Source organism: Natator depressus, chromosome 2 (assembly GCF_965152275.1).
Source record: "Natator depressus isolate rNatDep1 chromosome 2, rNatDep2.hap1, whole genome shotgun sequence".
Lineage (NCBI taxonomy): Eukaryota > Metazoa > Chordata > Testudines > Cheloniidae > Natator > Natator depressus.
The window spans coordinates 151090513-151118060 of NC_134235.1; the positions used below are offsets into that span (position 1 = coordinate 151090513).

Sequence of the window (27548 nt, forward strand, 5' to 3'; positions counted from 1 at the left end):
CTGATTAATACTCAGAAAGTAGGGCAATCGGCTAGTTATCTTAGGTGGCTGTACACGAATGCAAGAAGCCTGGGAAACAAGCAGGAAGAATTGGAAGTCCTGGCACAGTCAAGGAACTATGATGTGATTGGAATAACAGAGACTTGGTGGGGTAACTCACATGACTGGAGCACTGTCATGGATGCGTATAAACTGTTGAGGAAGGGCAGGTGGAGGAAAAAGGTGGGGGAGTTGCACTGTATGTCAGAGAGCAGTATGATTGCTCAGAGCTCCAGTATGAAACTGGAGAAAAGCCTGTTGGGTGTCTTTGGGTTAAGTTTAGAGGCAAGAGCAACAAGGGTGATGTCATGGTGGGCATCTGCTACAGACCACCAGACCAGAAGGATGAGGTAGACAAGGCTTTCTTTGGACAACTAACAGAAATTTCCATATCACAGGCCCTGGTTCTCATGGGGGACTTCAATCACCCTGAAATCTGCTGGGAGAGCAATACAGCAGTGCACAGACAATCCAGGAAGTTTTTGGAGAGTGTTGGGGACAACTTCCTGGTGCAAGTGCTGGAGGAACCAACTAGGGGCCATGCTCCTCTTGACCTACTGCTCACAAACAGGGAAGAATTGGTAGAAGAAGTAGAACTGGGTGGCAACCTGGGCAGCAGTGACCATGAGATGCTCGAGTTCAGGATCCTGACAAAAGGAAGAAAGGAGAGCAGCAGAATACGGACCCTGAACTTCCGAAAAGCAGACTTTGACTCCCTCAGGGAACTGATGGGCACGATCCTCTGGGAGGTTAATATGAGGGGGAAAAGGAGTCCAGGAGAGCTGGCTGTATTTTAAAGAAGGTTTACTGAGGATGCAGGAACAAAGCATCCTGATGTGCAGAAAGAATAGCAAATATGGCAGGCAACCAGCTTGGCTTAACAGAGAAATCTTGTGTGATCTTAAACACAAAAAGGAAACTTACAAGTGGAAACTTGAACAGATGACTAGGGAGGAGTATAAAAATATTGCTTGAAGAGGCAGGGGTGTAATCAGGAAGGCCAAAGCACAACTGGAGTTGCAGCTAGAAAGGGATGTGAAGGGTAACAAGAAGGGTTTCTACAGGAATGTTAGCAACAAGAAGGTGGTCAGGGAAAGTGTGGGACCCTTACTGAATGGGGGAGGCAACCTACTGACAGATGATGTGGAAAAAGCTGAAGTACTCAACGCTTTTTTTCCCTCGGTCTTCACAGACAAGGTCAGCTCCCAGACTGCTGCACTGGGCAGCACAGTATGGGGAGGAGGTGAGCAGCCCTCAGTGGTGAAAGAAGAGGTTAAGGACTATTTAGGAAAGCTGGACATGCACAAGTCCATGGGTCCAGATCTAATGCATCCAAGGGTGCTGAGGGAATTGGCTGATGTGATTGCAGAGCCATTGGCCATTATCTTTGAAAACTCATGGCGATCAGCGGAGGTCCTGGACGACTGGAAAAAGGCAAATATAGTGCCCATCTTTAAAAAAGGGAAGAAGGAGAATCCGGGGAACTGCAGACGGGTCAGCCTCACCTCAGTACCTGGAAAAATCATGGATTCCTTGAGGACCTGCTCCATTTTGAAGCACTTCAAGGAGAGGAAGGTGATCAAGAACAGTCAACATGGATTCACCAAAGGAAAGTCATGCCTGACCAACCTGATTGCCTTCTATGATGAGATAACTGGCTCTGTGGATATGGGGAAAGCGGTGGACGATATATACCTTGAGTTTAGCAAAGCTTTTACGGTCTCCCACAGTATTCTTGCCAGCAAGTTAAAGTAGTATGGATTGGATGAATGGACTATAAGGTGGAGAGAAAGCTGGTTAGATCATCAGGCTCAACAGGTAGTGATCAACTGCTCGATGTCTAGTTGGCAGCTGGTATCAAGCGGAGTGCCCCAGGGGTCAGTCCTGGGGTTGGTTTTGTTCAACGTCTTTATTAATAATCAGGATGATGGGATAGATTGCACCCTCAGCAAGTTTGCGGATGACACTAAGTTGGGGGTAGGGGGAAAGGTAGATATGCTGGAGGGTAGGGATAGGGTCCAGAGTGACCTAGACAAATTGGAGGATTGGGCCCAAAAGAAATCTGATGAGGTTCAACAAGGACAAATGCAGAGTCCTGCACTTAGGATGGAACAATCCCATACGCTGCTACAGGCTGGGGATCAACTGGCTAAGCAGCAGTTTTGCAGAAAAGGACCTGGGGATTACAGTGGATGAGAAGCTAGATATCAGTGAAGAAGGCTAACGGCATATTGGGCTGCATTAGTAGGTGCATTGCCAGCAGATCAAGGGAAGTGATTATTCCTCTCTATTTGGCACTGGTGAGGCCACATCTGGAGTATTGAGTATTTTGGGGCCCCCACTACGAAAGGATGTGGACAAATTGGAGAGAGTCCAGTGGAGGGCAACGAAAATGATTAGGGGACTGGGACACATGACTTATGAGGAAAGGCTGAGGGAACTGGGCTTATTTAGTCTGCAGAAGAGAAACGTGAGGGGGGATTTGATAGCAACCTTCAACTACCTGAAGGGGGGGTTCCAAAGAAGATGGAGCTCGGCTGTTCTCAGTGGTGGCAGATGACAGAACAAGGAGCAATGGTCTCAAGTTGCCGTGGGGAAGGTCTAGGTTAGATATTAGGAAAAACTATTTCACTAGGAGGGTACTGAAGCACTGGAATGGGTTACCTAGGAAGGTAGTGGAATCTCCATCCTTAGAGGTTTTTAAGGCCTAGCTTGACAAAGCCCTGGCTGGGATGATTTAGTTGGTGTTGGTCCTGCTTTGAGCAGGGGGTTGGACTAGATGACCTCCTGAGGTCTCTTCCAACCCTAATCTTCTATGATTCTATGATTTTACACCCTGCCAAAAAGAGCTATTGTTTATTTCCACACTAAAACTAGTGAACTCTAACTTTCCACCCTGAGGAATTGGGTACCATTTGGTTTATTTTTTTCTGTTGAGAACAAAAGGAGCTGTCCATGTCTTAACTATTTTTGTGGGTCTAATTGTGAAAGGTCATTCGACACCTAGGACTGGTTGGTGCCATTTGATTTCTCAAAAAGTTCTTGACGGGTCTTACTACATGCTCACAAGAACTCAGAAAATAAAAAGTGATACAGAGTCCTTAATGAATTAAGAGGGTGCTTTCCTAATTCCATGTTAAGAACGGCCATACTGGGTCAGACCAAAGGTCCATCTAGCCCAGTGTCCTGTCTTCTGACAGTGGCCAATGCCAGATGCCCCAGAGGGAATGAACAGAACAAGTAATCATCAAGTGATCCATCCCCTATCGCCCACTCCTGGCTTCTGGCGAACAGAGGCTAGACACACCATCCCTGCCCATCCTAAGAGCCATTGATGAGCCTATCCTCCATGAACTTATCTAGTTCTTTTTTGAAGCCTGTTATAGTCTTAGCATTCACAACATACTCTGGCAAAGAGTTCCACAGACTGTGTGCATTGTGTGAAAAAATACTTCCTTTTGTGTGTTTTAAACCTGCTGCCTATTAATTTGATTTGGGGACCCCTAGTTCTGGTGTTATGAGAAGGAGTAAATAACACTTAGAATCATAGAATATTAGGGTTGGAAGAGACCTCAGGAGGTCATCTAGTGCAATCCCCTGCTCAAAGCAGGACCAGCACCAACTAGAAAGTTCCTTATTTACTTTCTCCACACCAGTCATGATTTTATAGACCTCTATCATATCTCCCCGCCCTTAGTTCTCTCTTTTCCAAGCTGAAAAGTCCCAGGCTTATTAATCTCTCCTCATACAGAAGCTACTCCATACCCCAATCATTTTTTTTGCCCTTTTCTGAACCTTTTCCAAGTCCAATATATCTTTTTTGAGATGGGGCGACCACATCTGCATGCAGTATTTAAGATGTGGTCATACACGTGGTCATGGATTTATATAGAGGCAATATGATATTTTCTGCGTTATTATCTCTCCCTCTCTTAATGATTCCCAACATTCTGTTCACTTTTTTGACTGCTGCTGCACATTGAGTGGATGTTTACAGAGAACTATCCACAATGACCCCAAGATCTCTTTCTTGAGTGTTAACAACTAATATAGATGCCATCTAAATTATTATTTATGTTTTCCAATGTGCATTACTTTGCATTTATCAACATTGAATTTCATCTGCCATTTTGTTGCCCAGTCACCCCATTTTGTGAGATCCTTTTGTAGCTCTTCGCAGTCTGCTTGGGACTTAACTATCTTGGGTAGCTTTGTATCATCTGCAAATTTTGCCACCTCACTGTTTACCCCCTTTTCCAGATCGTTTATGAATATGTTGAACAGGACTGGTCCCAGTACAGACCCTTAGGGGACACCACTATTTACTGCTCTCCATTCTGAAAACTGACCCTTTGTTTCCTATCTTTTAACCATGAGAGGACCTTTCTTTTTATCCTATGACAGCTTACTTTGCATGTTGTTAATTCACACAATTTTATTTTGAATCTCACATTTGTTGGTGACTTTCTTAAAACCCCAGCTCTTCTGGTCAGAGGATTATGAGAGAAACTCACCTTTTGTTTTGAGAGAAAAAAAAAAGTTTTCTTGCTTTTTTGCTCAAACATGAAGGTTAGAAACTATGAACCCTAAAAGCTCAAAAGCCAGAAGACAAATACAAAGAACCCAAAATATATTTTTAAAATCTCATGATTTAAGCCCATCTCAATAGTTTTGAGGTGTGGCATGCTTTATTTATTTATTTTTAACCCTTGGGGTTCAAAAATAATAAATCGCACATGAGGTCCTGTTAATTTGAAAGATTTTATTTTGGAACAAAGTTATAAATGCCACACTGAGCATGCACAGGACCTCATTATCATTAAGATTTAGAGTGAACTGCTCAAATACCAATCAGGAAGCATGTGCAAGAAAGAGCAGTGAGGCAAAAAGGCCAGTTTGGTTTCCGTCTCCACAGGTGAAACTGAGGAAAAGCAGAAGTGGAAGGTCCCTTTACGTATGTTAACTCTGCCATATATGTTGTATTTTGCATAACAGTTTGCTGTTAAATGAATTTACTATTTAAAGCAAAAAAAAGAAAAAATCTAGTTGTAATGCAACATTAAAGGTGCAAGATCAAGAGTCAAAACTTCCAGGAACTAAAGTTGCTCTGAATGTTAACTTTGCATATGTTGCATATTTTGTTATATGCCTGAGCGACAGAGAAACAGTTTAAGGTTTACATTCAACAAAGGAAGGAGGAATGGAAAATATTACGTATGTGCAATCTTCACCTTATATAATGAAACTTGTAACAAACAACAACTCAAGAAACTAATAAGTAGTCTTAATAAAGGTGGCTGAGAACTTTGTGTGAAGCTAAAGAGAATTCTATACAAGATTAAATCTCAATTGAAATGAAAAATGTTCTTGTTTATAAAATTCTTAAAATATAAATGATCTGAAATACTTAATAAAATTAAGTTTTTAATGTACAAAAGTTCGCTTGTAGCTAAAACATTCATTTGTCTGCCAGTTACATACACAAAATAAAGAATGGACTACACTGGTGATTCAATGTAACATTTTACAGCAATATACATATCTATGCAAAGAACAGAGTCTCTCATACATAACTGTATGTTTTCAGAATGTATGCCTTGGGAGCAATGGGTCAACTAGACTCCTAGAAAAGAGTAGTACTATATCTAAAACCAACTGTGGGTAGAACTCTAGTCACCTTGGAGAGGTGATCACTTACTAAAGGTAATCCAACATAGTAAAATATTTCAGGATATCTTTATATGGTCCCTTGAGGAATTTAGACATGTAAGGGTTATCTTTCAGGACAACATTTATCAAGCAACAATTTTTACTGTATGTTGTGTGTAGCTGAAGGAACTTTTGGGTGCAATTAACACTACTTTTAAAGGTTTCAGAGTAACAGCCGTGTTAGTCTGTATTCGCAAAAAGAAAAGGAGTACTTGTGGCACCTTAGAGACTAACCAATTTATTTGAGCATAAGCTTTCGTGAGCTACAGCTCACTTCATCGGATGCATACTGTGGAAAGTGACTGTAGCTCACGAAACCTTATGCTCAAATAAATTGGTTAGTCCCTAAGGTGCCACAAGTACTCCTTTTCTTTTTACTACTTTTAAAGGAAACAAATAGAAGAGAATTACAGAAGACCATCTTACACAGTTTACATGATTTTTAGCATTTCCCAGTGAAACTTGTAAGCAATCTGACGTGGCAAATGAACAATTATTTCCTAATACTGTTTGGGATCCACTAACAGACCCCTATGTCCATTGAAAGACCCACTGACTTCACTGGACATCTGACTGGGTACTGGGGTCTGCTCTAGCAGATCCTGAAGCAGGAATATGGCCGTAACCAGTTGCACATGAATAACTGTTAAATCAAAACATTTCTCTTTTCAAACCAAGCACAGACACTAGTCCTCAGTAAGGATTCTGACCATGAAATATTTCACAGTTCAAACTTCACCCCATTTCATTATAGCTCCGTCTAAAACAAAAATGTGTGTGTGTGTGTGTGTATATACATATATGTATACACATACACACACACACTCACTCACACACACAAAATTAAATATTTTGGAAAATTATGAACAGGTGAAAACAAAGTAGTATAAATTACATGGTTTAACACACAGCTGAGTGAACGTGGCAGAACTGACCTTAACTTTTGAACAATTAAATCCTCGACCATAACTATGAATTAAAAAATTAAAAGAAAAAAAATCATTAATTTCAATATACAATTGCCATGATCTGTCCTCATTGCAACTCCTTTAAAACAGCGCTGTCCTTTCCTGACTGGCTCTGTAGCTCTGCTCCACCAGCTATGCCTCTTCATACCCTTTGCCATGCAGTCACTTCCCTGTAGAACAACCTACAATTCCTCTCCAAGCCTAGTTGCTGCAGAAGCCCTTGCTACCTAAGTGCTGGCTCACCAGCTGATCTCACCCACCTGCTTGGTTACCCATTACTTTGGATACTCCTCCCAATCCTAAATACTCTTCATACATATTGTTCCCCTCATGACTAAATTATATTTATTGTTGCCACCTGTGATGGATATATCATACATAAACAGTAGTGCTGTCAATCGATTAAAAAAATTAATCGTGATTAATCGCACTGTTAAAGAATAATAGAATGCCATTTACTTAAATATTTTTGGATGTTTTCTACATTTTCAAATATATTGATTTTAATGACAAGCCAGAATACAAAGTGTACAGTGCTCACTTTATATTATTATTTTTGATTATAAATATTTGCACAGTAAAAAACAAAATAATATTTTTCAATTCAACTAATACAAATAATGTAGTGCAATCTCTTTATCTTGAAAGATGAACTTACAAATGTAGAATTATGTACAAAAATATAACTGCACTCAAAAACAAAACAATGTAAAACTTTAGAGCCTACAAATCCTCTGGAATGGTGGTCGAAGCATGAAGGGGCAAATGAATGTTTAGCTTATCTGGCACATAAATACCTTGCAATGCCACCTACAAAAGTGCTATGCAAACACCTGTTCTCACTTTCAGATGACACTGTAAATAAGACGCGAGCAGCACTATCTCCCGTAAATGTAAAAAAACTTGTTTGTCTTAGCGATTGGCTGAACAAGAAGTAGGACTGAGTGGACTTGTAGGCTCAAAAGTTTTACATTGTTTTGGTTTTTTGAGTACAGCTTTGTAACAAAAAAAATCTATATTTGTAAGTTGCACTTTCACAATAGATTGTACTTCAGTACTTGTATGAGGAATTGAAAAATACTATTTCTTTGTTTATTTTTACAGTGCAAATATTTGTAATAAAATAATACAAAGTGAGCATTGTACACTTTGTATTTTGTATTGTAATTGAAATCAATATATTTGAAATGTAGAAAAACATCCAAAAATATTTAATAAATTTCAATTGGTATTCTATTGTTTAAAAGTGCGATGAAAAGTGCGATTAATCACAATTAATTTTTTTAATAACGATTATTTTTTTTTAGTTAATTGCATGAGTTAACTGCAATTAATCGATAGCCTTAATAAATAGGAAACAAACTGAAGAAGGCACAACAGATATGTAATGAATTTCCTAATACAGTACCTAAAATTCCCTTCACATACTTTAGCTTTTAAGAAATTCTCAGAGTTGCTGCTGGCACTGATAGATAGTTAAGGCACAGTCCTGCAGCCATTCAAGTCAATGACAATACTCCAATATGTATCACTGAATGTAGGAGCAAGCTTACAGAGTCAGAACTTCATTGTTCTGAAATGGACAAGAATTGCTTTCCCTAGAAGGGAACAGTTATTAGAGCAAAGGGCCACTAGATTAGTGGCAAATGAAGTCAATCATATGTTTAAATCACAAAAAATAGAGAGAATAAAGAGATTAACTGTTGCATAAGCCAAATTCCTAGTAACATTTTCCAAAATACTAACATTTATAGCATGATGGCCTAGAGAACAGTAGAGTCCTTTGAAAATACTGGGTATCGTTTACTTAGTTATTTAAGAGTTTCTTAAACTGAATGCCAGTGGCAACATTAGCAGCGCATTAGGTATTAGAGCATTTTTATTTAATTACCTTTTGTGCAGCAAGGTGGAGAGCAGTTCTCTGGCTATGATCAGCTTTATTAATACCTACTCCTGCCTTCAGCAAGGCCTCAGCACAATCTAACCTGTCAGCCAACACACAGTACATGAGTGGAGTCCTCCCAAACTGGTCTTCTTTATTTTTCAGCTCAGGGTTTCCTATAATCATACAAAAGATGATTACTAAAGTTTGCATCACTAAAGCTTAATTAAAGGTAAAATGTAACTATCCATTTGAGAAAGCATGTAATCTGTACAGACAAAACAATCTTTAGTCATAAGTTGCTGCCTCAACAGTGAGTGTTTTAATACGTTAAAGAGGTACTCACAATTATGAAGGCTACTGTAAAAACAGATCAGTCCCTACTTTTTTTATCCCATCCCATAATAAGGAACAGAAGGAGAAATTGAATGAAACTTGATTTTAACATCAATATTATCATCTATTTCACTGCTCCTCATTTTAGCATAAACAATCAGCTAACATGCTTATCCATCTCTTTTGGATGCAAATACTGGCATAGGATGAGTGAGTCAGCTGGTTGCTGCCAAGAGATGTTGGGATGGGAAACGTGAAGTTCAAGCCCTTCTAAAAAATTCAGATCGCTTCCTTTCCACCCACAATAGGGAGGGAATGAAGATGCATCCCCACAGTGCCAAAAGTCTTAACTGCTTCCTGGGTGTCAAAAACAGAAACCAACCCCCTCCTTCCTGGGTATCAAATGCCCCAAGTATCCTTTACTAAGCTGTCTAAATTGAGCTCCCACCTGACAACTTCTACAATGTAGTTTTGTATCATCAGTATAAAAATCTGCAACATGTTAGAAATAGAACATTTGGGAGCAGGATAAAATAAATCATATTTAATATAAAAATAAACCCCCATGGAATACTATACTGATTATATCATGCAATTTCTTAACTCCCCCTGTGCTCAGAGCCACAATCCACTGAAAGTTAATATGGCCATGCAGGGGATTCCTTCCTCCCCCTTAATCATTTGTGCAGCTGCCTGGCAGAAGAACATAACTAGCCCATAATACATATTCAGTCCTTCTTGTTTCAGTTTGCAGCATCCTGGGACTACCAATCCCAAACATTCAAAAAACATGAATTGGCCCCCCAGTATAATAGAATTAGTTTTAAAACCATGATATATTTCTATAAAAAAATTAACGATTGGTTATTTTTATTTGCCCTCTGGTTTCTGAGACTTTAAGATTCACATTTTCAAGTTTTCTCTGCAATCACGAGGGCTAGAAACTTATTTTTTGTAAATGAAAACTAAGATGCTAATATAATCACGTCTCCAGAAGCTGGGGCTTTAAGAAAAGAATTAAACCCCATGAGACTCTAGACCAGGGGTGGACAAACCTTGGCTCAGGAGCCGCATGTGGCTCTTTTACAGTTGAAGTGAGGCTCACAGAGCCTGCTACGCCCCCACTTTCCCCCAATTCTCCACCTAACAGACTGGAGCGGGGAGCTAGAGGCTTCTGCCCTGCAGCTGGGTGGCGGGGCTAGAGGCTTCTGCCAGAGACGACTCGTGCTTGCTGAGAGTGGGGGGATAATTTAAAGGTTTGGCTCCCTCCATCAAGAGCTTGAGTCTTGTTCCCCCCAGGCATGCTCCCCCTTACCCTCAGCAGCCCCTCCCTGCAGCTCCCAGGTGTTAGCTCTGTACACAGGGGCAGCGGCAAACAGCTGGGAGCTGCAGGGAAGGGCTGAAGCTTTCGCTCCACAGGGAGAAGCAGCAGCAAAAGCAGCAGCTCTCCCTACAGCTCCCAGCCGTTTGCTGATGCCTCTCCCCAGGGCTGAATGCAGTCCCCAGCTTGCTGGCTCCAGTAGCTGCTGTGCAGGGAGGGGGCTCTGTGGCACCATGTGACTGAAAGCAGGGCCAGCAAACTCTAGCAAAAATCTGGGGGACGTGGGAGAGGTGGGTATGTGACCCCACATGCTCCTCCAAGCGTTGCCTCTGACTTCTGCCTAGCAGGGGTCTGTTGGGGCTCGAAGCTTCAGCAGGAGAGGGGCTGAAACCCTGAGCTCTCAAACTTTTGAAGATTGTCATATATGGCTTTGGCCACCTCTACTGTAGACAAAATTGCAACAACTGCCACAATGCTTCCAGTCTTCATATTTTACAATTTGTCTTGTCACTGCTATTAGACAGACACAACTACTGGGTACACTGGCAAGGTCCAATGAGAAGGCCCTGACATGCTACTGGATAGAGGTACATAGAGTCTTGATGGCATTTTGAAACTTTCTTTGGGAAAGAACAGACATTGTAGTGTACCTGTAAACACATCCATACACTTTCCACCCCTAGAGATTCTTGTACAAGTCATATACCAACCTCTCTAGGTCTCTTCTTAACTGTGCCAAGGACAGGGGTTTTCCCCCCATCATGTCTTCAGGTTAGGAATATCCACATGGCTGCCGTAGGGACAACTTCTCCCAGCCAGTCCCGCTCTTCCAAATTTAGGAAGTAGCTGGTTGGAACCACAAAGCACTAGCTCAATCCCTCACCTCTGAGAGGAGGGGAATACCAGACCACCCCGGTTATGGAAATCTACCCTTGGACACTAAAGCCAGGGTCAACAGCAACCCTCACTCTCATTGGTCCCATCATCTGTCTCCTAGGTATTTTTTAAAGGCAAACCTGGAATGGAGAGCTAGGAAGATTCCCCTCACAAATCAAACAGCCTATTCACCTGGTACATATTGTGACGGGGTATACCAGACCCTCTGAGGCCCCCAACACACCCCGTTCCAGAAAAGGGCAGTGGAGAGGGTCCTTCAAGCTGCCTAGAGTGGCAGTGTGGGACACAGCCAACCAGAGCCGAAGAGGTCAGTATAAGAAGAGATGCAGGGCCAGAGTAAGGCCAGTTCCTTGCTGGAGATGGAGGAGCATGGATGGTGTGTGGCTAGCTGAGGGAGCTGCAGGAAGCCGGAGAGGGAGAGGGAGATGGAGAGGGAACGAGAGCTGGTTGCTGGGCCTCCATTAGGACAAGGCCCTGAGGTAAGGCTGAAGATGGCACAGGGCTGTGGGGAAGCGGCCCAGGGAATTAAAGCCGCAGCATGACTTAGATAAAAGGACACAGTAGGTAGTTGCTATCTACAGGGTTGCTAGGCTGGTACCTGGAGTAGTGGGTGGGGCCAGATCTCTCCCTTCCCCCTCATTAGCCACTGGGGGAAGTGGCCTGGACATTGAAGCACCCCAGAGGGGGAAATGAATTATAGTGGCCCAGCTGGAGAGCTGCAGCCAGAAACGCCCTAAAAGTCTGAAGACACAGTCTTCAGGGGGGTAGCCCTGGGGCACCGTTCTATCCCAGAGCAGAGACAACTTAAGGAAGATGTTACGGAGAGCACTGAGAGAGACTGCTGTTGGACTTGTACCCTGGAAGGGGTTTTGCTTGTCTCTCAGAGACAGACTGTGTGTGACTTGGCCAGAGGGCTGAGTCACAAAGACCCACCACAGACAGAGTGAGTGTGCAGGAGCCTGCACTCAGCCAAGTGGGTGCTTGTGAGAGGTGAGTGCGCCCTGTTACATGTATAAAAATTAAACTTCTTTTTGAATCCCCCTCTTTTTTTCCCTTCAGGGCAACCAAGCACAATGTCAGACTTTGGACAGCCATGATTCAGTACCATACCAAAAGATTATTTATTGCTCCATTTAGTCCACTCCCTCACCCTTGTGCTCTACTTTATCACCTGCTGAGAACATATGATTTGATATGAACTAGTTATTAACAGACTCAAAGTAATGGTAACTAACCAGAGTACTTAGTTAACTCCTGGTATTTACCTTGTTTGTGATAGACAAGAGACCACAAAATGCAATGCCATCTGCTGTGGAATTATCTCCTGCAGTTCTCTGTCCTCTCTATTCTTGGACACTCTGTCAGAGTTTCCAGTAAGTCTGAGAGCCTCCTAATTAGAGCTGGAGAACCAATTGATTTTTTCGGTTCACTGGCAGGTTTAAAAAAAAGATGGGGGTGGAGGGGAAATTCGGTTCAACCTGAACCAAAAAGAGAGGTTACCTACCTAGTACAATAACTGGAATTCTTCAAGATGTTGTCTCTCTATGGGTGCTCCACATCAGGTGATGTGCATACCCATGCAGTCTTGATTGGAGATCTTTGTGAGTAGCAGCCACACCTGTGCCCTACACAGCCTTGTACTCCAGTACAAGGGTGCATAGAGAGTGATGGACCCACTGCAGTTCCAGTTCCTTCTCAACCATGAAGACCAGAGACAAGGACTCCAAAGGAGAGGGGAAGTGGATCAACCATAGAGGCAAAACAGCTACTCTAGCAACTATACAAGCTAAGTAACCTCTCCTTCTTCTTCGAGTTATTGTCCCAATGGGTGCTCCCTATAAGATTCCCAAACAGTACCCTCAATTACAGAGGAGGATGCTGAGAAGATAGATTCAGTAGAGCATAGAACAGCTTCACCAAAGGCCACATCAGCCCTAGTCCATACATGATAGTGTAGTGCTGGGAAAATGTGTGCAAAGAGCTGGAAATGAAGTCCTGGAAATGGGTGCCTCAACCCAGAAGGTAGGTCTCTGTGGTGGTAATCTTTGTGGGAGAAGGATGTGAAAAGGGAACTCCCACACAGTACTTTCAATGATCTTTCCACTGGTTTAGGGAGCAGAGAACCCTCCAAGGTACTGCCACCAGTTTGAGCGTTTGTGCTTGCTAGGGGATGTAGAAAGAACTGAGCCAGCCTTGCATGTAGTGTTACTGATGTACAGGTTCCCATTTGGTCTAGGAGCAAAAGGTCAGCTCTTGCCATTGGTTGAGGATTCTGTTGTAGTGTGGAAATAAGGCTGGACACTATAGCAAATTCATCCATGGACAGGTACGCTCTGGCAGACATGGAGTCCAGTATGGCTCGGATGAAGTCTATTAGTTGTAGAGGAGTGAAAGCAGACTTTTCTCACATTGAGTCAGGGGCCCAGAGAGTAGAAGAGGAATAAGTGCCTTATTGGCTTCCAAATGCACCTCAAGAAAGAAGCAATCCTTGAGGAGCCAGTCATGAAGATGGGGGAAGAAAATTATTCCCATCTGACAAAGATTGGCTGCAATGGCTGATAGGACCTTTGTGAAGACACTTGGGGCAGCTGAAAGGCCAAAGGGCAGGACATGGCACTGATAATGGTCCTTGCCAATGATGAAGCATAGGAAGCACCTGGGGGAAGTTCCATGAAAGTACGCATCCTGGAGGCAGAGACAATGAACCACTCACCCGGACCCAAATATGGAATTATCGGTACCATGGTTACCATCCTAAACTGCTCAGTGAGGACAAAGGTGTTTAAAGCCTTGAGATCAAAAATCGGTCTCTACCTTTTTTTTCTTGGGAACCCAGAAGTACCTGGAATAGAATCCTTTCCTGATGGAAATCCATTGGAATGGGTTTGATCACCCCAGAAGCAGAAGAGCTTGTATCACCCCAGAAATCATAAGAGACCCTTGTGAGAAGGCTCCCAGAAAAAAGGAAGGGGATGGTATGGGAAGGAGGGATGGAGCTGAACTGGACAGCCCAATGAAACTATCTCTTGGATTCATCTCTCTGAGATAATGAGCTCCCAGGAAGTACAAAATGAGAGGCAGTCCTCATAAAGGAGTGGGCTGGTACAGCAAAGGATCCAGAAAAGGGATGATTCACAATGCTCAACCAATAGGTCAAAACAATTGCTTAGAGGAAGTTGCCTACTGAGATCATACTGTAAAGGATGGCCCCTGATTAGGAAATCTGGACCTCTTTCTGGAGGTTTGGCAGTGGACTGTGAGAGGCAATTGAGCTATCTGTGGCTTACAGTATTTATTCTTTGTCACAGGTGTATAGATGCCAAGGGATCACAAAGTTGCCCTGGAATCTTTGAATGAGTGGAGGGATCCATCTATGGCATCAATGAAAGGCTTAGGCCCTTAAAATGGAAGGTCCTCCAGAGTATTCTGTCCTTCCAGGGGAGGACAATGGATTGCAACCATGATACTTGATGCATGACTACGGTAGTGGCCAGAGAGTGCAAAGCCATGTCCACTGCATCAAGTGAAACCTGAAGGGAAATCTTAGCAATCACCTGGCCTTCTGTGATCAGAGCTTGAAACTGCTTCCTCTGGTTTTGAGACAAATGATCAATAAAATGAGAATTTGGAGCAATTTGTGGAGTTATATTTTGCTGTCAAGTCCTGATAGCTGACCACTCTGAATTGCACAGCAGCTAAAGAATAGCTTTTATGGCTGGGAAGGTCCAAGTGCTTAAGCTCTTGGTTGGAGGGTGTTGATCTAGACCAATATTTCTTTTATTGACAGCACTGATGATCAAAGAGTTAGAGGTAAGGTGGGAGAAAAGTTACTCTGAACCCTTGGCCAGTGCATACTAATTTTTATCACCCCATTGACAATGTAGGTAGAATGGTTGCTGGTGTTTGCAACACTGTGCAGGCTTGCAATAAGCAGTCACTGACTAACAATCTTGCCCTGAGAAGAGGACTAGAAGATGTCCAGAAAGGAGTGCTGAAATTCTTGTATTTCCTCCCAATGGACGTACAAGGCTTCTGCAATCCTTTTTATAGGATCATAGAATATCAGGGTTGGAAGGGACCTCAGGAAGTCATCTAGTCCAACCACCTGCTCAAAGCAGGACCAATCCCCAATTTTTGCCCCAGATCCCTAAATGGCCCCCTCAAGGATTGAACTCACAACCCTGGGTTTAGCAGGCCAATGCTCAAACCACTGAGCTATCCCTCCCACCTAGATTTGAGGTCCTGAAAGGTCTTGCAATATCTGAGTAGGAAGACAGAGGGGAGGGAAGTGGGGGGCACCATAACTGCTTCATCTGCTGAGGAGGAAGATTTATTGGATGGTGGTGTCTCCTCTATGCCTCACTCTTACTCTTGTGAACGCTCACCCTGAGGAAGAGAGTCCCGAGGTTCAGTGGCTGCTGGTTTTGACATGTCCACCTACAGACATCAGAGTCCAAGGAAGTGTCCTCTCCTGTGTCTATTGGGAGGCGTTACAGGTGTCCATATCAAAGGCTAAGGAAGGAATTGTAACTGCATTGATATTGGAGGCAGAGTCTTCATGAGATCATGTGGTAGCACTGGAAGACAGGCCAGATCCAGAGGGACTGTCAGTACTGGCAAGAAAACCTTTTGAGTATCCCTTGACAGAGGGGATTTGGGTTCTTCCAGAAAACAAAGATCCTCATTGAAGAGGAATCTGGGCAGTACCAGTGAGTTTGGGTACTATTCCTTGGGAGTGACCATGTCGAGTAGTACTGGGGACTGTACTGATGGACGATATGGGCACTCCTTGCCATGACTTGATGAGGACTGTACTGAGGATGATTTTGATGGAGTCGTTGCTTGTTGGAGTCCTTGAGTTTAGAAGGCTCCACTTCCAGTACCACTGCAGGTGCTGCTTAGGGTTGCTTGCTCTCAGTATTGGAAGTCTTTTTGGGTAGTCTCAGTACCAGAGGACATACCCATACTGTACAGGGACATAAGGTCTCCTTGTTCCCTGACTTTAAAGGTGATTTTTTCCTCTCCCTTCTCTTGTGCACTCTCTGGGGAACAGGTCTCTGGTGTGGATCCCTCTCCATCTCTCCTGTCTGGGAGACCCAAGTTTCAAATCCCTGCTCCATTGACTATTTATATATCGTTGAACAGCCTCAACAGGAGAGACTGAGCTACACCCACACCAGAATACCCCACAACCCAGTCCAGGGGTTGGCAACCTTTCAGAAGTGGCGTGCCGAGCCTTCATTTATTCACTTTAAGATTTTGCGCGCCAGTAATACATTCTAACATTTTTTAGAAGGTGTCTCTCTCTATAAGTCTATATATTATATAACTAAACTATCATCATATGTAAAATAAACAAGGTTTTCAAAATGTTTAAGAAGCTTCATTTAAAATTAAATTAAAATGCTGATCTTACGCCGCCGGCCCGCTCGCAGCCTGGGGTTCCGTTCACCTAGGCCGGCAGCAGGCTAAGCAGGGCCTGCGGCCAGGACCCTGGCTGGCAAGGGGCCGGCAGCCAGAACCCCAGACTGGCAGCGGGCTGAGCGGGGCCAGCGGCCAGTACCCCAGACCGGCAGTGGACTGAGCAGCTCAGCCTGCTGCCAGTCTGGGGTTCCATCCACCAGCTCTTGCCAGCCAGGGTCCCAGCTGCTGGCCCCACTCAGCCCTGCCCATATAGAGTGGGTACCTACCTTCTCCCTGGTTCTAGCCCATTCTCTTCCTCTCTCTCTGCACTGAGCTGAGGGTGGGGGTGCACTGAGCATAGGGCTGGGGGGTGAAGGAGCAGGCTGGGGGTTGGGGTGCAGGGTCTGGTCAGGAGCTAGCATGGGGGAGGAGGCTCACGGTTGGGGCAGGAGTGCTTACCTGGGCAGCTCCCATTTGGTGTGAGGGGTGCAGGAGCTCCAATTTGGTGCTCAGGGGGCAAGTGGGAATGTGGGGCGTGCAGGAGTCAGGGCATGGGGTGTGGGGGGCTGGGTATGTGGTGGGGGTGCAGGGGTCAGGGCAGAGGGCTGGGGGTGTGGGCTAGGGTCATGGGGGTGCTCCCAGCTCCCTGCCTAGAGCGGCTCACGGCAGGGGGCTGGAGGAGAGAAACCCTGATTTCACCCCCCTTCCCCAAGGCCCCGTCCCCACCTCGTCTCCGCCTCCTCCCCGGAGCAGCGGCTCTGCTTCTCCCCCTCCCTCACAAGGGCCATCAGCTGATCGGGGGCAGGGAGAGGAGGAGGGGCAGGAACTCAGCACCCTGGGTGAAGAGGTGGGGGAGAGGGAATTTGCCTGCACTGCAGCAGCAGCTGGCAGGACCAAGCTTCTTCACCCTGCGCCGGCAGGGGGTGGAGAAGAGCGGGCTGGGGCGGCAGGATTTTTAATGGCATGCTGCTGCCTGCCAGGGTCCTGGCCCCAGCCCCGCTCAGCCTGGTGCCAGCCTGGGTTCAGCAGAGGGCTGAGTGGGGCCGGCGGCTGGGACCTGGCAGGCAGCAGCATGCCATTAAAAATTGGCATACGTGCCATAGGTTGCCAACCCCTGGCCCAGTGGTTAAAGCAGTGTCCCATGTTAGAGACCCAGATCTAATCTCTGTTCCATATGAGACACACGAAGGAACTGAACAGGGTCTCCCACATCCCATGTGAATGCCCTAACACTTAAGGACAACTGGAGGGCTGAAATCTCAGGAGAACATTTTGTCCAAGGCTATGTCTACATTAGCACTTTTGTCAGGAAAAATTTTGTTGGCCAGGGGTGTGGAGAAAAAACAACAACACACCTCTGACCGACATAAGTTTCAACAACAGAAGCACCAGTTTGGACAGCACTATGTTGGTGGGAGATGCTCTCCTGCCTATATAGCTACCACCACTCATTGGGGGTGGATTAATTATGCCGACGGAAGAGCTCCCTCCCATCAGCATAGAGTGGCTACACAGGAGATTTACAACAGCGCAGCTGCAACAGAACAGCTGTGCCACTGTAAGGTCTCTAAACTTGCATGCAATATAGGTGTAGCCTGGGATGCTGCATGATTAAGCAAGAGGCCATGAGTCCAAATTCTAGTGTAGACATAGCCTAAATTTTTCAGCAGGGAAGGAAGGGGCTTGGAGAGTGGAAAATTCCTAAAGGCAGAACAAAGAAATCAAGGTGTTGATGACAAGCTTTAAAGCCACAAAGGCTTGGTGAACAGAGAGAGACAGAATATTTTGGTCAGGCAAGAGGGGCATGCTTTCATAGTGGGGAAGGTACCACCCCATTTTGTAAATGGCACCTAAATTAAAATTGTCAAACTATGTGGCAAATTTGTGTCAACATCGCAAATAGTTTCAGGTTGACCAAAACTATACTCTTTCAGCAAATAAACTATTAATCCAAAACATTTTGTCCAGCTCTACTTCTGATCAAACTACTTCTGGCATTGGTCAAGCTAGCCATTCATCCATTCAGGAAGCTGAAATTAGCAAGGGGAGGTCTCTTCAACTGAGAAGCTAAGTTTAATATAAACAACTTAGATTTTTTTTTTTGTAATGTTGAGTCTGTCTGTAATCTTCCCTAGACACCTACCTATAATCTTGCTGCATCAGCCTAGTATGATGCTGATGACTACACTCAATGCCCACAAAACTCACCCTTGGCCTTGTCTCATCCATCCCTGAAATAAGAGGGCTGATGCACAAAACAGTTCTTTCCAATTTTGGTTGGATTGGAATGTCCATAATTGTCTTTTGTGTGGTATGTCAGCCAACAGCACGAAGTACAGATGCACAAAAATAATTAATTAAAAATAGAACCTTGCTAATTTACACTAATGACTGAGAGAACTGTTGCAATTTACTGAATTTTGAAAATTAGACTAAGCAGGCAATATAAAAGCAAGAATAATGCACTGCAAAAAGTACTTTGGTTCTTTAATTTTAGAAGTGTAGTTTAGTTTTAAAAATAGGAGATTTTTTAATACCCTAATATTCTACAGAATTTTTTTGCAAAATGAAATTAAGTCAAAACAAGACTTCACTGCAACACTTTGCTATTAAGGGGTACCTTTTTAACCCTGGCCTATACTTGTGTACATGCAATTCTTCATGTGTACAAACACAGGCCCCAAACGCCTGGGTGAGAATTCTGCCCTGAACTGTTCTTGCAAAGTGCAGAGAAACTGATGTTTTGTGTGCATTTTATTTATTTAGATGTAAATAATTATAAGACACCAACAAGAGTTCTAGGTGCCTTAACACTTAATTTTATAGCATACTACATCTAACAGCATGAAAAGAGGTTATTAGCGAGGTTCTATAATAAATTATTTTTAAATGTTAGGATTAGTGCTACTCAAAGGGGTGTTTTTTTGTTTTTTTTTAAATTAAGCCCTAGTTATACATGTAGCTGGTCTTTGATAAAGAAAATAAACTAGAATCTAACATAGTTACCATCCACATTAGTTACACACACTACACAGGTGTTTTAAAAAAGTAATGAATTCTAATTGTTTTAGGTGATACACTTACCAATTTTAGGGAAGCCAACAGATAATACATATGTTCTTTAATGTATAATAGTAAAGTAAATTAGAATGCCATCTTATTTTCTTCATGGTTTCTAGGCTTACAATGTTTGTTCATTGCTGCTCAAGGTGATAAGTTGTAGTGTTCAGTAGCAGTATTAGAAAGCAATAAGTAGAAATGGGTATTGTCACTTGTTCACCTAATTATTTTATGTGGTCATTAATCTGGGACTTCATTCAGGATGTAATAGTTATGCTAATGATAAACAATGTGAACCAAAACTGAAGGTGCAGTTCTTCCTTGGCTCTTAAAAGCTTTTCTTAAGTTCTCACTTCATAGTTTTACATGAATTTCATCACACACTGGGTATAGTTTGTAAAAGAAATGTTCTTCTCTCTCAAAAAGACTATGGAGCTGGAAGCCAGGAGGCAGAGTGAGGAGGCAGAGCTGGAGCAACAGAACCTTGATGACCAGGACAAATGCAGGCCTCTTGAAAAGGAGAAGAGGGTCAGGTCACATCCATGGGACTGAAGACAGCAGAAATAAGGGTGTGCCTGATCAGTGGCTAGCTGACAAACAGATGTGTGTATGATGGACCCCATCACCCTGCCTGGAGCCTGAGTCATCATGGACACTAAAGGTTGTTCTGAGATTCTGACTGGGAACGTGGGAAATTATTTTTCTTGATGTGGTGTTTTCTGTAATGAGGCAACAAGGGTTAAATCCCAAGGGCACACATAGAAGCCTGCCATGGCCAGACTCAGTGGTCGAGATAGCAAGCTCACTGTCTACCCTCATCAGGGAAACTGAGACAGTGTCAAGTGTGTCTGGCCAGTTAAAAGGTGCTGTGGCCCAGAATCTGCTGGGAATAGTGAGTCACTCATACAGTTAAGAAATGCTTTGGACCAGAACTCCACTGGGGGCAGGGAAGGTTGGTGAGTGCAGTAACACACTGGTACAGCTAGGAAATGGTGTTTACTAGTTTGTTCAGCAGCTGCATAAATTAATACATTAAAAAATAGTTCCTATGGCAACTTCCACTTTGCTACCTTGTATGTTTACTTTACCACCGTCTCTTTCTTTACATTGGTACTTAACAAATATCTAGATTATGTTCTGTACAGGATACAGAAGAGATGGTACCATGTTCCCAAGCATTTTACAGTTTGGATTATGATCACGTAACACTAGGCAACATGAAACAGTAGTCAACATAAGGCTGCGAGTCTGTAACAGTGACTCTCTGTTACTTTTGCAGCTGCTGGTGCTGGCTCAGGGGCTGCCTCTGCTTACATCTGAGTGGGGGACTCCCCAGCTCCCATGGCCCTGCAGCTCCTAGGCGGCGAAGGAGCTGGGGGGGGAGGCTTCACGCTGCTCCGACCTACAGGCCCCCAACCCCCACAGCTCCCATTGGCTGGGGTTCCCAGCCAATGGGAACTGCGGCAGCCAGCACTTGTGGCGGGAGCAGTGCGCCAAGCCCCCTGACCCCTCAGCTGCTAGGAGCTGCAGAGACACAGAGCCGGGTAGGGAGCCCCGCCAACAACCCCTCCCCGCCCCCCCAGCAAGGGTCCTGGCCACACACTGCAGCCTGACCCCCCCCACCCCCACAGGAACAGCAGGGTTCCCAGGCCGTGCTGCCCAGCCCCCTGCCCCACCAGTGGGGTCTCCAAGGCCACTTCCCCCAGCACCCATGGTGCCCCTGGACTGCCCCCCCTGCCAGTACCTGCAGCCCCCGCCCAAGTTTCAGTCATAGGTATTTTTAGTAAGTCACGGACAGGTCACAAGCAGTAAACATAAATTCAGGTCACAGGCCATGAATTTATGTTTACTGCTTGTGACCTGTCCGTGACTTTTACTAAAAATATCTGTGACTAAAAGTTAGTTTTAAATATAACTAAATAATGTATAGTTAAGGCTACATTTTAGTCACGAACTATACATTATTTAGTTATATTTAAGACTAACTTTTAGTCACATGTATTTTTAGTAAAAGTCATGGACAGTAAAACAAAAATTCACGGCCCGTGACCTATTCATGACTTGTACTATACTCCTGACTAAATCTGGGGAGTGCCACGGGTGCTTGTGGGGGGCACCGCAGGTGACAACCAGGGGGGACACCACAGATGGGGGTGGGCACAAGTGCTCAGGTGGGGTGGGGGTTGACAGGGCTGGCAGGCTCCCTACGCAGCTTCTCAGAAGTAGCAACATGTCCCTCCCTCAGCTCCTAGCTCTGTCTTGTCAGCTCCCATTGGCAGGGAACCATGACCAGTGGGAGCTGTGGGGGCAGTGTCTGCAGGCAGACGCAGAGCTAGGAGCTGAGGGAGAGAGACATGTTGCCACTTCTGGGGAGCCCCCCCACCCAAGGTAAGCACCATCCAGAGCCCTCACCCCTTCCCGTGCCCCAGCCCTAAGCCCTCCACCCAAACTGCTCCTTCTGCTGCTGGGGAGGGTGCGGTGTACGGTTGCCTGAGGCTGCCCTGGCAGCAGCCGCTGCGACTTGCCCAGGGCTGCCTAAGCTGCTCAGGCAGACCCAGAGCCAGCCACACTGGCCACTGCAGAAGTCACAAGAGGCACGGAAAGTCCATGACAAACTCACAGCCTTAGTTATAATGGCATGTCCCACAATAAGATAGGCAGGGAAGGGGTTAAACATCCACTGATCTGAGGGATTGCTGTTTCTTCAGAAAACCTGACTCCTGGAACCAGAGTTCTTCACATGCACTCATTAGAACAGGGGGACCAAACAGAAACATGCAGAGGGCTAAAAAGGATCCCTACTAGAAAAATTTCAGAGTAGCAGCCGTGTTAGTCTGTATTTGCAAAAAGAATGTAGCTCACGAAAGCTTATGCTCAAATAAATTTGTTAGTTTCTAAGGTGCCACAAGTAGTCCTTTTCTCTTTGCTAATAGAAAGAGGAAGTTTGTTTTTTTTTTAAAACCAGCCTGCCATACTGCTGTTGTGAGAAGTTGTGCAAAACTGGCTGGGTTAGTGGAATGTTGTCAAAAGATCTTGAACAGTCTCAGAACATTAAGGCAAGTACTGTCTTGGCTCATAACGCTGCCCAGTGCACTGGCGTGGTCACACAAGCATACTACAAACTGCCCAATTTCCTTCAGGCATCTACCAATGGTTTCAGCAGTTCCTGATGAAAAGCCAAAAAATACTGTTGTGATGTCATCACTGTTGTGATGTCATTCCAGTTTTGCCAGGCAGTGGTTGGTTCCCCCCCCCACCTCCAGCAAATGCAGTCTACATCATATCCTGTTAATGCATGAAAAAGTAGAGCTTTTACCTTCTCTTTGCCAAATATTGTAGCAACTTCGAAAACTGAAAAGAACCTATAGTTTTCCTTCCCATCCGTAAGGAATCCAGAGCAACGTTATCTGGGTCATACACAACAGTCCTTGAAAGAACTACTATTTCTTTGTCCACAGCCCTGATCAATACTTTCTGCTGTTTCTGACAAGCTGCATCAGCAACACGCAGGAAATACTTGTATCATGTTTCTTCAAATGAACACAGTACAAGGTTATTTTAGTGCTGCTTTGTAGTGATGAGAAAAGCATAGTTTCACCAACACTGGTGCATAATTCTTTGCTGCCAACTTTTAATGATAACTGCCCAGTCATTTGACAAGTTCAGTCTTGTTTTGGCTAACTCACAGAAACCTTTTCCAGTTAACTTTGAACAGTAGCGTATCTAGGGTTTTGAATGGGAGCAAATGTGTGGCAGAAAAACTTCTATAGTGTACTTCAAGCTCTTATTTTCCCAAGTCAGAAAATCCACACAGCCCCATCCAGGATCTTCACTTCAAACAGCAGGTGGTGGTGGTGGTGGTAGTGATTCCCTCAAACTTTTTCTGTGCTGGAAAGTTTTCAGTGATCTGAATGTAGCCTGTAAATAGGATTTACGCTTTGTGCTAGTTTAATTCATTCATTGTTTTCCTTTCTTTTTGCTCTCATCATTAGGTCATTGTAGTTAGTTAAAAGGGCATGATTTGCTTATTTGGCTCTGGAGAGATAACAATTTAGGTGACAAGATAAACCAGATAAAACTATTAAATATCACTTCCTAATGCAATTTACTACTTTAATACTACTAATTTACTCCAGCAAGACTTAATCATGCTTTCTGAAATTGTATGAAAACATCTTTGCCTGACTAGCACTTGAACAACTTTGAATACTGGTTCAGGGGGAATCATTTCTGAAAATCATTTGCTTAAAAGGGTTCGATTTCCCACTGTAGACTGTTTCATTGTTCAGATAATTTAAGACATTTACACACTTGCCCTGGTTAAGATAGTGAAACTGCCCGATTCTCATGCTTTTTATGGACATGACAGACCTCAAACATAAGCGTTTGAAGGCAATAAAATGAGTTTTGAAGATTGGTACAATTTGAAAAATGAGCGTGAATAGATGTATTTAGCCAGTAAATTTTATATTTTCAACAAAAATTGAGTGATTTCTTTATATCTCCAACTAAACTACTAGTCTAACAAGTGTTACTAATAAATTTAAAGGTGTATTGCACATTTGATAGTTAATATAAATACAAACTAAATTCCTTGGTACTTCCAAAGTCCTTATCCTCACTGAGGCCCAAGAGCTTTATTCTCAGAGGTGGTGAGCAAATGGAACTCCCATGGTCTCAGCAGGAGTTGCAATTACTCTGCACCTCTGAGAATTGAGCCCTTTACCCACAACAACAATTACATTTCAAAATTTAAATGAGTCAGTTTCCAAAGTTATTTAAATAAGTGACAAACTGCAGACTGTCGGCCCTTGGTCAGAGAGGGAGTGTGAAATCTTAGTTCCAGTCAACTCAATGAGACCAGAATTTTGCATTGTGTCTTCATCTGTGTTTGGAAATAACCAAGAACATTACCAAAATCTAAGTATCTAAAATCTAAGTAAGACAAATAGGGTTTTGGTTTATTTTTCTGAAATTCTGTGTAGTAGTAAAACATTGCTTCTCCACATGTTCAGGCGACTCAAGCAGTTGGGAGAGAACTTTACTAAACTTTCCAGAAATTTACTCACCTTTGGCAAGTATAACCACGTAAAATTTCACCGAAAGGGGAATTTGGTCAAAATGTTAAAATTTCCCAAAACAGGTGTTTTAAACCAATGTGCCTTCTTGGTCAGACCAGTTATTTAATCGCTATGATAAATTTTCTATTTAATCTTATCATTTAATTACATCACAGACAATAGATGATGATAATAGGACTGCATATTTTTACAGGTATTACTAAGAGCATACTTCCACTTAGGATCAGAACAAGGACAGTAATACTAGAAGTTAAATACTGGAGTGAAAAGCTGCCAATTTTAGATAGCTGAGACATGCATCTATAAAGAGAACACTTACCTGCTATTAGCTTTTGGAGGGCACCCTTATCTCCATTAATAGCAGCAGCATGAACTTGAGATGCTAGTGAGGAACCACTGAACAGCCAGTTCTCTGAAACATTCATACTCTTCCCAGGTATTGTCACAGGCTGGATCTGCATCAACAACATTTTTAGTAAAAATTATATATTTTTGTACAAATCAAAATGTAATGCAATTTTAATCATGTAATGTGAAGAAGACTAATAGAACGTTAAAGTGGTTGGATTGTGCTGTAAAAACAAAAACGTGTTCTGCTTTATATGTTAACAAAAACCTCTAACTTAGGCTCAATAGACAAGCCATTCATTAGAGATATTTGTAATAGTCTTGTTGCCTGAAAAACAAACACTAATTGAGACTCTTAGCTGAACTCTCCAAATAGCATAGAATATATATTCATCTACAGTTGAACAGAATGTATTTAAGAATTTTATTTTATCTGCTTGATTCACAAACAGAAGCCTGGCACCAACCATCCTTTTCCAATATTTTACATTTGTCACAGATAGTAAACATAAGCATATTAGTCCAAGTTAAAATGATCTCTTGAGAGTTAGTAATATAGCTCCATTTACCAAAGGATCTCAGTGTTCTACAAAGTGGTATTATCCCCATTTTACAGGTCAGGAATCTCAGGTATAGAAAAAAGTTGTTACCTGCCAAATGTCTCACACAGTAACAGAACTGGAAATTTAACCTAGATTCTCAGATCCATGCAATAATCACTATATCGCACTGCTTCCATGCTACATAAGGGTAGTAGGATTCAGGGTATTTTTAAATTAAAATAGGAAGTACCCCAACCATCTGCATACTACTCAATTGTCCTTATACAAGGGACAATATTCTCAAGCTCTCCGAAGAAAATTCATTCTTAAAATTGTGTTCTCAATTCATGTATCTAGTCAGTACACTCTAAATCAGTGGTCCCCAGCGTGGTGCACGTGGGCACCCGCCTGCAGGACACCCCGCTGCCAAAAAGCATTGCCGTTTCTCAGTGGCATTTTGGCAGCGACGCTTCTTGCCGCTGCCGCTTCTTGGCAGCATTTCAGTGGTCGGTTCTCCAGCAGCTGCGCTCGGCACCCGCCACAGTCTTCTGAAAATAGCAATATGCTATTCCCACAGAAAGGTTGGGGACCACTGCTCTAAATTGTGGCTATATTTCACAGTTTATGAGCATGTGGCCTAATGGATATTGTCATGGGGTCATTTTATCACAGTTTCTTATTACTAGGGGAAAAGGACCACTTCTCTCCACCCTCCACACTAGAGTTCCAATCTCAGTCTCTATGCCAAGGCAGTAGTCTAGGGTTGGTCCCCCATATTTCCCTGGCCTCCTGAGATTGTCCTTCACATTCCCCATTCCCTAGAGAAAACCCCAGAATACAGCTAATTTTTCAACAGTTTTAAACAGCCACAATTCCTGGAACCTTTAAAAGAGAAGTCCAAAACCTTCAGACAGTCTGAATAAAAAAAGTAAACAGTCTCCAAATCTCCTCCTACTCCAAAAAGTAAACAAAACAGACACTTGCTCCGGGAGGGGAACAACACAGTTTTTAAGTCCCTTCCTGTTGCAGAAAAGCAACAAGCAAAGGCTTTGCCAATTCTTGCAATTTTATTACAAATTTCATACTTGGTGTTTTTTGTTATGATATGAATATGGCCTAAGATATGCTTTATGCAAGATGGGTCATGTGAGGTATCATTAGAAAGGTTACGATTTACTGAATGTGTTTAATCCATTTGTATGCATGTATCATTTCTGTATCTGTATCTGTCTATGTAACAATTACAACTGTGGGTAAGTGCTTGGGAAACACCCACCAGGACAGTAAGCAATCAGCCTTAATGGGCCATTTGGAAAAGACAATGAGTCTTTGAAGATGCTGATCCCCCATCTTCCCAGGAGTTCCTTCCTGTAGACCATGCAAATAAAACTTGTCTCATGGTTGCCCTTACACTGAAAGCTCATGTGATGATATTTTGTACCAGGTGACACTTCTGATACTTTTCGACTGGAAACAAAGGCTTCCTGCCTTATGTAAATTCTATTTAAGGCTGGGAAGCAAGGTAATCTGAGCTTTCCATTTGCCACCCCACCTGAGGAAGACTGCTGAAAGCTCCTGAAGAAACCAAGGAACTAAGCTAGGGGAAGGCAAGGGCTGAGTCCAGGCTGCGAACAGGGGTCTAGCCTGTAAAGAAACATAACTGGAACTCTGAGCTGCAGAAACTCTACAACCTGCCTAAACAACATTTAGGGTGAGAAATTACTGTGTGTAACCCATTTCTTTAGTGTATTAAGCTTAGTTTGCATGTTTTATTTTATTTGCTCAGTAATCTGCTTTGCTCTGTTTGCTACCCCTTACAGTCACTTAAAATTTACCTTTTGTAGTTAATCAACTTATTTCTTGTTCATTTCAAAACCCAGTTTGTGCAATTCACGTAGGGGGAGGGGGAACCTGTGCATCTCTCTCCACATTGAGGGAGAGGGTGAATTTTTATAAGTTTGC

General features: G+C 43.4%; 1 protein-coding gene across 1 annotated transcript in view; it reads right to left on the bottom strand.

The window, feature by feature from the left end:
• Nucleotides 1-27548, bottom strand: part of INVS (inversin) — a 210119-nt gene that overhangs the window by 173931 nt on the left and 8640 nt on the right. The window contains exons 2-3 of the mRNA XM_074945124.1: nt 25016-25151; nt 8608-8774 (exon numbers count right to left, since the gene is read on the bottom strand). Coding sequence (XP_074801225.1) covers nt 8608-8774; nt 25016-25121 — 273 coding nt within the window. The 5' untranslated portion in view covers nt 25122-25151. The remainder of the gene's footprint in view (nt 1-8607; nt 8775-25015; nt 25152-27548) is intronic.